This window comes from Pyrus communis, chromosome 3 (genome assembly GCF_041283825.1).
Source record: "Pyrus communis isolate YQ-2024b chromosome 3, ASM4128382v1, whole genome shotgun sequence".
Lineage (NCBI taxonomy): Eukaryota > Viridiplantae > Streptophyta > Magnoliopsida > Rosales > Rosaceae > Pyrus > Pyrus communis.
Window position 1 is genome coordinate 17910463 of NC_142567.1, and position 14646 is coordinate 17925108.

Sequence of the window (14646 nt, forward strand, 5' to 3'; positions counted from 1 at the left end):
TTACCCATGCCAATATTCTCTAACAAACGAAGCCTTAAATGTTTATTCAAAGTGACAAATATTATAGCATCACATACTCCTGCGGCTAGCAAAAGACAATTGGAAGCCAAAAACAACAAAACAATGTATCTTCCTCTCTAAAAATTTTGGTTTTGGTAGTAATTTGTAAACAATTACCTGAAATCCCACCCCAACATGTAATTTCCCCGGTTGTCTAAGATGCTTAATCCACATGGATTACCTTCTAAATCAATATCCAAAACATCGTGTGACTAGAGGGTTGTTTAGATCTTCCGACTACCGTAAAATTATCCTCCGAAAAGGAACTTAAGAAACGAAACAAGCAAAATCTGCAATCAAAGTATCTGAAACGATTAATCATTCACAAATGATTTCAGTATTTCAATCAAGACATCGAGAAAAATCTAATTCAAAAAGTTTACAAAAGAAATACCGAAAAGAGAAACGCTAGGTAGGGGGGAAAGTGATACTAAAGCTCCTTAAGGACCACTTCTTTTTTGTTAAACCTACCGTTAATTGAAATATTGTACATGTATACAAGCATTTCAGCCTATGCCAATTCGTTTTTCAACAAATGTGACAAACCTTCAAAGTTGCCTCCAATTAGTAGTATGTACCTTCTGGTGGTTGGGCAAGCTTCCGGTTGTACGAGGCTGCCATTTCCTTCTTCAGCTGTATCAGTATGTTTTCCATGGTGAACTCCCGCTGCCAATTTGCCAGCATTCCAAACTTCTTTGCTTCAACCTGTTACCAATCACTCAACAAATTAAGCAACGGGAGTAAAACACAACTCCTGAACAGGAAATTAGGAAATGAGAATGAGAAATTTCTGAGAGATGTCTGATCAATCACTGCAACAAGATGGAACCTATGACAGATTCAAGGAAGCTAAGTCCAAATAATAATTTACATTTAGTAATGAGACTGAAACTGAAAGTAGTTATTCAAGAGGGCATTCCCGACGGACTGCCTTCCTAATTCTTATGACGGACAACCATACAAACCTTAAATGTCATGTTTAGTCTTTTGAAGTAATTGAGATTCCCAAGATATGAATTTCCTCACTTTGTTTCACTGTGTATATTTTGGAACAATAATTTATACTGCTCTTTGTTTTCCTGGTATCGAGCACACATTTTTTAATTTCAATTCAAATGTTAAATACAGGGAAAATAAACTTGTCCAACCTAATAACGGAAGCCTAAACAAGGGTTATCATCGCTAAAAAAGAGTACTAATAACATTACAAGGGTTCCACAAATGCATTCCTTCTAATCGTTCCTTAACCAGGAGTGGATGGTAAACCCAACATAATACTGGGAGCAAAGCCAAGCCCAGATAAGACACAAAACAAACAGTTCAAATACTTTACAAAATCAACAGATTTATTGGACAATTTGGAAGATTTTAACCAAAAAAATAATTAAATAAAAATTATAACATTACCACGCCAGTTTCAAGGTTGACACAAGCCATTTTGATGCGTGTATGAAATCGTACAGTTGGTGGCTTCTCAGGATAATCTTTGTCACAGAAAAGCTTAAGTTGATATATGCGTCCGTCATGAACAGTCTGAGGTAAACAACGATCAGAAATCATTTCCGTTTGAACTTTAGCATATGAACCAGTAAATTACTAAACATGCTTACAAATATCAACTTCTTACAACAATACAGAATTAAAATTTAGTAAAAATAATGTCAGAAAGAAAAATCAAAACAGTCAAACATAAAAACTGCTCACTTGTAACAAGCAGTGACAAACTCCACTACTAAATTAATTGGGTTGTGGACAAAGCAACTACCTTACCAGTTACCACAAAGTGACGGAACCAATATTCAACCATAAATTGATGAAATCTTTGCCCAAGTGGAAATCAAGCAAGAGTTTAAAATCCATGAGCTTTCTTGTTATAACTCTGTGCAGCCCATTTGGTTATAGGGCATGACACCAGAAAAGTAAAAAGAGAAAAACTCCATTTTTGTCGGAGGACACCCATCTTTGGGACATTGAACAGTCTTGTAAACATTTTAGTAAGGATTCTAGCTTGGGATTTGGTCTTATAAGCTGCTTCAATCTCAGTTAAAGCTTTGAGCAGGGAACTAGACAAACCCATGATGGTCAAAAGTACATGCTGGTGGAACAAAGCATTGGCATCTTTTTTCTGTGAACAACCTGGTATTCAACAATGTGCTTATGTCCAAAAAAAAAATTGAACAACAATTTCTGCCAATCAGAGGTTAAAATGCACTGATCCAAGAAATGAACGATTTTTTGGTCTGCCAGAATCTCAATAGGTTAGTCCAGCACAAAGGACTCCATTGTTAGCACCACAAAGACTACTGGATGGTTAGCCAAACAAGAAAATTGAAAGCCAACTGGAATGCCCCCTTCTCAAAACACAGCTCCTATAGCACCACCAAAAGTATCAATCCATCATTGAAGGATAGGAGAAATCCGGTAAAGCAATAACTGGGGCGATAGTCAGAACTAACTTTCCAAGAGCATCCTTTTAACAACAGAATGCCCGAATTCTTCCCAAAAGTACTTTTAACTGTGAAGATCCTTAAGAAGAGGGCTCCTATTGATTAGTGTAGCCACCAAAGGAGCGTTACTGTCGATGAGTGCCACTACCAGAGAAGAGGGCGACCATTGATCAGTGAAATTACCTAAGAAAGAAAAAAGCTACCATTTCAAGACTGATGTTCCCACAGATATGATGCTAGCATGGATGAATGACGCTACATAACAGACCTATACCATTGATGAGTGGAGATATCTAAGGAGAGGGGTACCAAGGACATCGACTTTTTGAAGCAAGGTTCAATGTTATAATCTAATATCTCATGTTTAAGAAACTAGAACTTAGGCTAATAGATAACCTCTTGGACACCCATGAGTTCAATCATGCCACTAATGAGATAGAGAAACCTAGGCATGAATGCTTCTCATAAACAAAATACCTGAATATCAACTCTAGCAATCCATAGATTTAGAAATCTGAAATCCTAATTAGACTACTGGACTCACTAACTAAATAAGACCTGACGTCGATTACTACAACTTTATCAACAAAGAAAATAAAATTGATTCGTAAGGATCCTTATTCAGAGACAAAAACGCTTCAATATAGTTAACCCTGTAGCTTTAAGTATAGAATTCTAACAAGAGAGATCTCTTCTCTAACAAGTGTTATTGTATCATATTAAGTCACCAAGACATGAATTATCAGAAAAATCCACACATAAAGCACAAACATGTCACACTCCAAAACACACAACTAAAAGGAAATTGGATAAAGGATAACACCTACAAGAACTAATAGCAACTGCAAGCTCACTTATTTTCACCTCCAATTGTTCTTACACTTTAAATGACTAGATTTTAATGTCCTGACAGCTCAATATATCTAAATGCACTCACAAAGTGAGAAAGCAAAAGCAATAAGAAATGTATTGTCAACAAATAAGCTTGTCTTAAGCATCATATTGTACATGCATTATCTAAATGTGACTCAATAATGGTAGCTTGATTAGATGTCTCTTCATGAATATGGAAATGTTAAAAAAATTCTTGAGAAGGCCCATTTTCCATTTTCATGCCGGAGACCCGTCTACTAAAATACAACCTCTAGAGTGCATAGATCCAGATCGTAAATAATCCACATATCTAAATACACACACAAAGTTAAAAAGCAAAAACAATGAGAAATGTTTTGTCAATAGAATAAACTTGTCTTAAGCATTGTACATATTTTCTAAATGTGACTCAATAATGATAGCTTCATTATATGTCTCTTCATGAACAACTATTAAAGCATTGCTTGAGAAAGCCCATTGCAATTTTCATGCGGGAGACTCATCTACTAAAATAACCTCTAAAGTGCATAGATCTAGATCGTAAATAAATTTTGTCTATTCTGTGGGATTGCCTTTCTTACATTACTCATTTAATTATAAACCAAGTGAATGTGAAATTACTGATATGAGAAGATCTAGACAAAAGAATATAAAAAAAAAAATTCATCTTGAATGAGACTGAATCAGTTAAAAGAATATAAATATGATGCAACACATCAAATTCACAAAAATAATACCATCGAACCATCAAATCAAATGGTTTACATAAGAACAATTCATAGGAGAAGAAACAGGGAGGCTGGGGGATTATTGAGGCACTTGCTTACATTGAGTGGACCAATTATGGTACCCGTCCAAGAGCGCATGTAAATGTCATCTCCATCATCCATTCCATAGCTTACAGTACCATCTCCTATACCCTTCTCTCCACGCTCGAGTTCTTCCAGCAACCTAAAATTTCTCGGCACTGCACAACATCAAAAGATATGATTAAACATCCCAAGGCATTAACAGATTGGATCAAATAAAGTCACTTCAACAAGGCATTAACAGATTTCAGATTAAATAGACTGTTCTAGTTGTATGGGTGTCCAACTGTCGACAGCACTCTTTCAAAAAAGAGAGTTACGGTGCTATACATCAAAACCAGTGAAACTTCCCCATAAACTTTGTTATGTCCCTTGTATGGTAGGGTATACAACACTAACTGAATCGTAACAAACACATATATCTTGTTCGGCTCTAATAGAAAGCTAAAATAAGCAAGTTACTTAAGGATATAATCATGGATCGTTCGATTAAAGACTAGGACTAAACACTCCTTCACCATGTACTGACATCCCCGAAAAAGGTACCTCCTTAAGTTGCCTTTTAATTTAGCTGCTTACAAGCCTCGGATTCTATGCATACATAAAATGTTCCTCAACTAATGTACTCAAATAAGGTTATTAATGAGTACCGTCTTTAATCGTTAGATCGACTGAAATGCATTGAAACCTATCTTACCCATTATGCCTTCCACATCCGATATACACCGTTAAACAATTTCCATATTTAAGGAATCATTACAGACCAAATATACATAATAACTAATCTTTATCATCTAGATAGCATATGATGCCGGAGTATTTCAATCTTCGATGCAACCATCGAAAAACAACCATCTGTTCTATCTACTTATGTCAACTACTTACTATAGATCCTTACAACCTCACAAGTCAACACAACACAATCTATTAATCCCTTCATGAAAAACCCATTTAACTTTGAACATCTAATTAAGTACAGATTAACCAAACAAGCAAACCAATCAGTGTGATCGAATTCAAATAACGATTCCAATTGCAATAAAAAGCAATCCACAATAACTTTCGATAAATTTTAAACGAAAAGCAAAATTAAAAGACGAACACAATAAATTAAAGAGAGGAACCATTGATATACCAACGATGCTGGATCCGGCTGAACCAATCGTCATGAAAGAGGAGGAGGAGTTTGGAAGCGGATTGAGAGACGGGTAGGGGTTTTGGGGGTAGGGAATATTTGTTGAGAAAAAGCAGAGAGAATGATGGACGAGGGACGACGAATCGGGACTCGGCAGCAAAAGGTGAAGTTAAAGTTAAAGCCCCACTTGTTGTAGTTTTTACTAGGTTAACTGCCTTGGTTGGTGGAGGGGAGACAAAAGTTACCGTGTTCTGCTGAACAGAGTTCGGCACGGCCGGCAGGCAGTTTGAACAGGTTGGTTCTCCCCCCCCTCCCTTTTCTTTCTTGATTCGTACATTAATTTTTGTCTTATTATCTTTATAAAAAAAATCAAAATAAAATATCGACGTGCTTAGCTGTGACCGTTCAAGTAAGAGTGGAAGTTCGGTTAAGTCATACAATGAGCAATCTAATTCAGTTATTCAACATTAACTAAATCATAAAAAATTCAATATAACACTAATTGAATCATAACAAACGCATATCTCTTTTTATTGAACATTAAAAAGACATCGCAATGGGCAAGGAGTATTTATTTACTCCTTGTGTTTCTCTCAATGTATAGAATGCAAAAATTGTTCAGTTTTATCCTTCAAAAAAAAAAGAAAAAAACCCTATGCCAAAACACCATAGTCAATTGAGATATGTTGCTAACACAACTAAATGAATCTCTCCATTTCCCATTGCTAGATTTATCTATGTGGGTTTCTTAGAGGCTCAACAATGGAGGAGTTTCGCGTGATCAATCATGAAGAGGAAGATTGCAAGCATAAGGATGATCCAATCTTGCAACATGCACGTGGCTAGAGATTCAAGTAAGCTTTGATTGTTTTTTTATCAATTATAACCAACCGGATATATATTGGAATAACATATTGTTTGTTTATTTATTATTTACCTCTATGTATTCAATTATTTGATTTAAATTAATCCAATAACATGCCCCGAAACCCAACAATTAGAAGTTCAAAATATTTAATTAGTGGAAGAAGAGATAACTAAGCAAGTATAAAAGTTACATAATAAAATAGATAGATAATTAGTTTGATGATCGATTCTCGAACTAAGAGTAAATATATCCAAGCTTTACAAGAAGTTAGCAAACTAGATAAGGAACCAATTGCTTTAACATATTTTGCAACACCGGTAGCTAGTATCAATATTCCAAGAAAAATTTCTCAATCGATATTTAGAAATTTTATGGCCAAAAATACTCTTTCATTGATAGCAATAGCAACATAAAGAGTTAATGCTAATGTCACAAGCAAGCTAGTGGATATACCTTGTCCTTTTCCACTAAACCATTTTTTTTGCAAGATCTTCAATCCATTTTAAACCTGAAAACTCAATGCTAGACTGCATATCCAAAATGTAAGTCTCCAATCAAATCCTAATAGATGCTCATTTATAGATAATAAAACTGAGCAAGACGTAATCACTTTTGGATATCAAAAGAAGGAGTCAACTGGACATAAATATGGCAAACAAAGAAGTAACTTGGTGTTGGTCTCATTAAAATGATCGTTTAGTTCTAGAAGTTGCCAACCAAAGCAACATAAATATCCCAGCACAATAATGATACAAATTTGTGACTGCTTGAGCTTTTCTATCACACTCAGACTCGAGATAATATATATTTTTTTCGAGCTAAGGCGTGAACCACATCTCAATTATAGAATTAGGAACTTCTATAATCAAGATGAGTTAAAAATAAATAAATAAAATAAAAATGAAACCAGAGCATTCCTTGAACACTAAAATTTTGAAGTGGAAGTCTAGAGATACTAATACTGTACATAAGGATTTACAGCTCATAAACTACAGCAAAGGTTCCTTATTCTTTTGTCTAGATCCTGACTATTACATATGAAAAGTCTAATGATAACTTCTAGTTTAAAGATGTTGTCCAAAGCCCTTAGGTTTTTGGTTCAATACCTGCAAGATCTATAAATGGGTGAGCAAAACCACAGCTTAGCAGAGGCATAAACGTCATCATGAATAACTGATCAAACTAAACAAAGTGGAACATAATCATTGATTTCAGTGATTAGAAATTACGAACAATGATTCCATGATGAATGCATGCATGTTCCCACATTCCCACCTCTATTCTCGTTAATCTATACTCCAAAACACACAAGGCCTCACACGTCCCATACCATGCTTTGGACTAGATTGTCTCGTTATATGAACTATCACCCATGATACATATTCATTCACTTTCCATTTTTCTTTCAAGTCACAATGTCCTTCTCTTGGTCGCCAAGTTGTACCTCACCAAAAGATCGTCTTTTCCGCCCATCAATTAGGCTTACCAGAAACCTTGGTCCATATTAGAGTTGGATCCATCTTTCCAATACATAGTACTTCCAATGTTCATGGCACAAGCCCATGTAACTCCCACGACTCATGCCTCTCATCATTGAAATGCATGATATGGATTCCGTCACGTATATGCATGCCATATTTACTTGAAGAATAATATCAAGAATAGTTCTATAACATTCTCAGCAGTTTATGTCCAAGAATAGTAAGTGGTCAAACCAACCATTCTAATTACCAAACAAACATAAGCACATCAATTCTCACAAATTAACAAGAATGAGTTACAATTCACAAAGTGTTGTAAAATCGATGGTGTGTGTGCAGTGGAATAAATAAAACAAGACACAAATTTTACGAGGTTCCTCTACAGTCACTGTGACTGGAGTACGTCCTCGGGCAGCAGTAGTGCTTTCATTATAATTTGGAATAATAAGAGTACAAAGATAACTCTATTTATTCTCTCCTCTCCTCTTCCTCTCTTTCTTTCTCTGCTCTTTTTCTTTTTTCTCTTTTTTCTTTTCTGTTACATGAAAACATATGGAGTGCTCTATTTATAGAGCAACTCCATATTGATGCATTAACTGCATGTTGAAATTTGTAACGCGTCTTCTGACAGCACAATTCATTTTCCACTTTCATTTTCTACAAATGGAACTGTGGGCATTCATTGCCCATGAGACTTTTCAACACTCCCCCTTGGATGCCCACATATCAACATGAGTTGCCTCGTTAAGATCTCGATCTATTTTTGGATGCTCCCCCTTGATGAGTATCTCCCCCTGATTTCAAATTATTTAGGCTGATCATTCATCCTGCTGCTTTAGTCTTTTAGCGGTGATAGTTGCCGAATAAGGTGTTTCACTTGTTAACTTTCCACATACTTGTTCTTGAACTGGGTTGGAGGGCCTTCTGCTAAACTTCCTCCAAAGGTCTGAATTTACCTATTTTATCTGGAGCTGAATTTGATTCAAGGGTGGTGGACACTTATTCTTGAATCGGACTTGTGATTTCTTCAAAGGCCGTCTAGGTTTGATCTTGAATGAAATTGAACCATGAGGAGCTGCATGTGACAAGTGATCTTAGACTTTGTCGGGGATGAACTGACATGTGTTTGTTGTGGTTGTCTCCACATGCTTCAATGTATCATTTTCACTTGCCTTACTTGCTCCCCTTGCAGAAGTGGTATTTTCCTTATGCAGGTTTGGCATCTTCTCGTGTAGTATTTGTCCTCTGATACAGGAGTGGGATGCAAACCTGGTATTTGAATGGACCATCACTTCTTGGTGGCAACGCAAGTTTGAGTGGAGGTTCCGACATATTGCTTTCTTTATCCTTGTCTTGGCAGGTAAGAACAAGGACAAAGGAAAGGACAGGGAGATTGCATGATATGAGATACTCTTGCTCTCATCCCTGATGATATGAGATACTCTTACTCTGGTGTGACTTGTTTGTAGATGTATTTTCAGAGAGGAAGAAAACTGAGTATTTCGAGATACTTTGTGAAAGATGCATTCTCGGAGATGAGGAAGAGTTAAATATTTTTCAGTTCTGCCTTGCCATGGAGGACAGAGATTGACATATATATGGATTTCCCAATAGCAGGTAGTAGTGCTGTGTCTTTACTCTTGTCAGCAACTGTGGTGTAATTAGAACAGTAAGATTCACGCGTTTTCAACTTTATCAGAGATCCTTGACAAAGTTGCACGTGATATCCAAGAGCTGAGATTGCGTCTGTGAAATGTTGACAGAAGTCATGCAGGGAAATCCGGCTTTTGAAATTCGAAAATCGGTGTCTCTTCGATTTTTGAATAAGTGGTCCTGTTGCCCCTCCTTTTATAGAGATATCAATTTTGTTCAGAAACACTCAGAAAATTGTTGCCTGCAGAAATTTCCCTTTCTTGCACTTCTGAGATTTTATCTGACTTCCTTCATCATTTCTGAAAATGGCTTGCCCATCTAACATTTGCTTAGATTTGAGTCTCAGGATTGATACAGACGAGCAGCGTCAGGATAACATATGGCGCCCGTCCTTCTCATCTTCTAATGGTCCTCTTACGGTTGGGGACTCTGTGATGAAGGATAACATAACTGCTACAGTGGTAGCCAGGAATCTTCTCACTCCAAAGGACAACAGAATCCTTTCAAACCGGTCTGATGAGGCGGCCGTTCAAGACTCATTGGCTCTCAGTGTTCAATGTGCGGGCTCTGTATCCAATATGGGCCAGCGCTTACTTGCTCGAACTCACCAAGTTGAATCATTAATGGCTGAGGTTGCAAGTCTTAAGCAAGAGATTAGAGGGCTCAAGCATGAGAATAAAGTGTTACACATGCTTGCAAATAATTACTCTACGAGCATGAAAAGAAAGCTCGACCAGCTACTGGAATCCGAAGGTCGGACTCAAAATGACAATCGGGGGTTCGAGTCTTTATTCCAAAGACATCCATTGTCTTAGCTGTCTGGAGTTTCACCAAGTATTAAGACTCCAAATAATCAACTTCTGGTGTCTTCCCCTTCTGGGGTACTTCCGAGTACTGAGGCTTCACATGAGTAACCTTTGTGAAGGTTCCTTTCTATTTGTTTGTTTTAACTCATGTATATGTAATTTCTCGGAGATATTATATAAGCTTTATTTCATTCAGTGTATTGTGTTAAATACAATAAAGCAAATACTTCACTAAGATGTGGTACTTCTGGACCAAATATCAATTTATCTTTACCCCTCGCGAAGATAAATGATTATTCTCAGTATCTAAATCATTTGAGTATTCAACTCATAATCTTTAATCCATATGATTTTTTAATGTCATAAACATCATGGATAAGATTCGTGTTGGCATATTGTTCGATTCTGCAGTTCGAGACAATATTTCTCTCAACACTTTATAATCTTTCTTGACTCTTCAGGAGTCCCAATTTAATATCATCAACTCTTGCAAGAGATTTTAGTATGTTGCAACAATACCATAATGGAAGTATTTACTAAGGCAATTTATATCATCCATTGGTATTGAGTACATATTTCATGTTTTACCCTTCCGGGGTTTTCTTCAAGCAATTTGAATCCTTCAGGGATTTTCTACATTTCATGACACATTTTCCTTTAGAATTTATACAGAGCAATTTGCTTCCATGTATATTTGAGGGATTTATTTATGGAGATATTATGTGGGCGACTCATAACCCTTCATATATAATTCTTCATTCATATGAACTCGTTTCCAACCCTGTGTCTTATCATATGAGTGTATTTCACGGTATTACAAATGCCCATATGTAACCTTCTATGTTCAACATCTTTTGGCTATTTGTATTGTATCCAAGTATATAGGTCTATTTTTCCACGTTCTTACAAAATTATAATGGATTTGCCTTTATCCATTTTTAGCCCATAATTTTGTTGATGGAAAAAAAAAACGGGACTCAATATCACCACAGCTCATTGATGAATTTAGTAGCTACTGGTAAAAACCAAAATTACCATTGGTTATCATCAATCTGTGATCCCACATTCTCATGTGCATGCGCATGCATAAAAGTTTTTCATTTCTTTTGGATATCCATTGCCTCTTCAAGGGCATTACACTATCTCTTCCAGGATAGTTATAATTTAGAGAATGCGGATCATAACCTCCTTTTGAGCGTTATAGAGCTTGGATTTTAATCTCCACTTCGGGAGTTGAGTCATTAGAACCTATACGTCTATCATGCTTCATGCATGAGACATCAATATTCCCATGTCCGCGGATTGACCTTTTCGGGACAAGTATCCTTGCAACAACTGTCATGCGTCTGACCTGCGATAGTTATGCAATAGTTCAGTAGTGCCATATTCTTCTTCTTTCGAAGGACTGAACCTTTTGAGTCTGAGGGTCTGCCACGCTTCAGGCGTGCAACAGATAAATTATTTGCTGCCATATTATTTTGTCTAACAGGGACATTAATTCTTGTAGGCACATTTGCAGTAAGCATATGTGATTTTATCACTTTCGTTTCATCATTAAATGCATCATTCAATTATTCTCACTTCGTTTGTATATTGATTGCTTCATGAATCAAAATAAGACAAATTCTCTTCGTTCTTCTGGAACGGTTTTTTCTTATCATTCTTCTGGAATGATATTTGTTCATCGTTCTTCTGAAACGAAGTTATTTTCTTCCCCTAACGGCGGGAAAATTGTCTTATCAAAATGACAGTCCGCAAACCACGCGGTAAATATATCCCCAGTCAAGGGTTTTAAATATTGAATGATAGATGATGTCCAACATCAATGCCTAATCCGCAATGATGCTTCATTTCAGTATGTTGTGGCAGTGCAATAGGCACATAGATAACACAACCAAAAACTCGTAAATGTATAATGTTTGGCTGGTTCCCAAACACGAGTTGTACTAAGAAGTATTGATGGTTGTCAACAGGTCTCAACCAAATCAATAATGTATCATGTAAAATGACATGTACCCATGTAAAAACTGGCAATTTTATTTTCATCAGCAGAACGCGGGTAATCAATTTCATCCGCTTAATAAATGCTTCTGCTAAACCATTTTTGAGGATGGACATAAGGAACTTCTGGTCCTTATTTAATAGTCTGTAGACTAAGATTCTTATGGCTTTTATTGTAATTAAGTTGAGGCACTGCGGCACTTCAAACTTAAGGTACTTATCAAGGAACTTCATGTCCTGATCCTTTTGTTTGATGGAACTTCAGGTCCAATCATTTTTATTTGATGAGGATCAAGAAACTGCAGGTTCTGATCTGATCAAGGAACTTCGGGTCCAGTATGTACTCATCGTAACAAAAAGAAGTACAATAAATAAATTAAAGCAATAGGCGGTAATTCCAGCCATAATGAATAAATTGCATTTAAGTAAATAAAGCTTGTGACAATGGCTTTAATTTAGCACCATTAACATAAATCAAAACTTAAAGCAGTAGGCGGTAAAACCGTCCATGATAAATAAATTGATTTAAAGGAAATAGAACTTGTGAAAGGGTTTTAAACCAACACCAATTCACATAAATAACAAAAAGTATCATACCTCCTTTTATTTATTATTTTTCTTTCTTTTTGTCAGCACTTATTCAAACCTTACTTTTCTTATTTCTGTAGCATGGTGCCATGCACCAACAGAAACCATTTATGTCATTTTGACTAAATGGTGTCATGCACCATTCTCAACCATTCAAATCCAAAATATATATATATATATATATATATATATATATTTTGTTAGGTTGCAGTCAACATCTCCCTTTTTTTTCCTCTGTCTCTGCCAATCTCGAAACGCAGGACCTGTTGGGTAGTTATGGAGGTTGCTCAAAATTCAATTCAATCCAAAAAACGCTACCAGAGGCTGGCGTGGTTCTTGCATGACCCAGGGAACATGTCATCGTTAAACAAGAACCTCCTTACAGAGACATATATGACAGTGGGGTTGACGAAGGCACAAGAGAGGGAGGTCTGTGTGGATTCATTCTTGCCATCACCATCTCAAACAACCAAGTATTCATGGGAGTTCTCAAGATCCGTCGAAAACAACGTGATCTGGGTTTCCAAGTCTGATGAGATTCTTCTGGATCTCTGGAAACCAGTTGTCAAGTACGAGTTTTCTCATCTCGTGACGACTTCAGGTCGTAAATTTCAATTTTTCACCGGAATTCGGTGGGGCGCTTCTGGCGCAGTGGGAGAGACGAAAAATGGACATACCTTTTATTCTGTGAGATTTTAGATGACTGAGGTGAGAGGTGGATAGTGCTTTACCGGATTTATGGCGTTATGCTTTCCACTGACATGAGAGCTTTTCGTGCTGATAACGTGTTGTAAAATCGATGGTGTGTGTGCAGTGGAATAAATAAAACAAGACACAAATTTTACGAGGTTCCTCTACAGTCACTGTGACTGGAGTACGTCCTCGGGCAGCAGTAGTGCTTTCATTATAATTTGGAATAATAAGAGTACAAAGATAACTCTATTTATTCTCTCCTCTCCTCTTCCTCTCTTTCTTTCTCTGCTCTTTTTCTTTTTTCTCTTTTTTCTTTTCTGTTACATGAAAACATATGGAGTGCTCTATTTATAGAGCAACTCCATATTGATGCATTAACTGCATGTTGAAATTTGTAACGCGTCTTCTGACAGCACAATTCATTTTCCACTTTCATTTTCTACAAATGGAACTGTGGGCATTCATTGCCCATGAGACTTTTCAACACAAAGCTTAATAAGGCCAAACATTTAATCATTATAGAGGCCCCCAAGAACCCCTACCTTGATTCCAGTTATAGAATAGTTCCACATTACTTTCATACTAGTCAAAACATCAATCCAGCTCGTGCATCCCCATTAATGTATAAAGCGTCACTACAGCATTCAAGTATCATTGTCCCAAAATGAAGACCCTGAAGAAGCCATTTGTATATACAAGTCATAATCAAAACCAGATAACAACACAGGAAACTTGATAGTTGATACAGATTTGCATAGAGATTTAAGAAATTGGAAATATGCAAAGAAACATTATGCAACAAAGGGTTTAAAACTAACAGTTAATAATAATGAAAACCATAGTCATACTTTTACAAAATACTAATGACTCGGATTAAACTTGGGCAAATTGATTCCTATTAATCGAACTGAAGGTGTAGACAAACTATCAATCGAACTGGCGAGTCTACTTGATTATGGCCACGAGCAGAGTGAAATTTCTCACAGCCTCTCTGAGCCCGTAAAGGGTGGATAATCGTGATTTACCACCAGTTGTCCCCCTTTAAAAAAAAAAAAAAATTAAAAGAAGAAATAATAAGAACTCGTTAAATAAACCAAAATCCTTGTATACATAAGGGAGCTAGGGGTAAGCCATTGGGTGCGTATAACTGGGGTTTACGGTACGACTTATAGGGAGGAGAAAGCATTGTTTTGGGATTGGACGAAGACTCATTTTAGCCCTTCTACTGTTCC

At 36.5% G+C, this 14646-nt stretch overlaps 1 protein-coding gene across 2 annotated transcripts; it reads right to left on the reverse strand.

Moving 5' to 3' along the window:
- Nucleotides 1-351: 351 nt before the first annotated feature.
- Nucleotides 352-5530, reverse strand: LOC137716132 (ubiquitin-conjugating enzyme E2 variant 1D). Of its 2 annotated transcripts, XM_068455533.2 has the most exons (4): nucleotides 5325-5491; nucleotides 4208-4347; nucleotides 1468-1593; nucleotides 352-765 (listed from the first exon to the last, which is right to left on the reverse strand). In XM_068455533.2, the coding sequence occupies exons 1-4, from the start codon at nucleotides 5356-5358 to the stop codon at nucleotides 625-627; spliced, it is 441 nt and encodes a 146-aa protein (XP_068311634.1). In that variant the 5' UTR covers nucleotides 5359-5491; the 3' UTR covers nucleotides 352-624. The 2 variants fall into 2 exon arrangements, with proteins under 2 accessions (XP_068311634.1, XP_088547298.1); XM_088691172.1 differs by lacking the exon at nucleotides 1468-1593 and having other exon boundaries at nucleotides 5325-5530.
- Nucleotides 5531-14646: the final 9116 nt, after the last annotated feature.

Coding starts and splice junctions, on each gene's coding strand:
- LOC137716132 (XM_068455533.2), bottom strand. CDS start 5,358: ATGACGATTGGTTCAGCCGGATCCAGCATCGTTG. Junction 1,594..4,207: donor CCATAATTGGTCCACTCAAT/GTAAGCAAGTGC, acceptor TGTTTACCTCAG/ACTGTTCATGACGGACGCAT. Junction 766..1,467: donor TCAACCTTGAAACTGGCGTG/GTAATGTTATAA, acceptor GATTGGTAACAG/GTTGAAGCAAAGAAGTTTGG.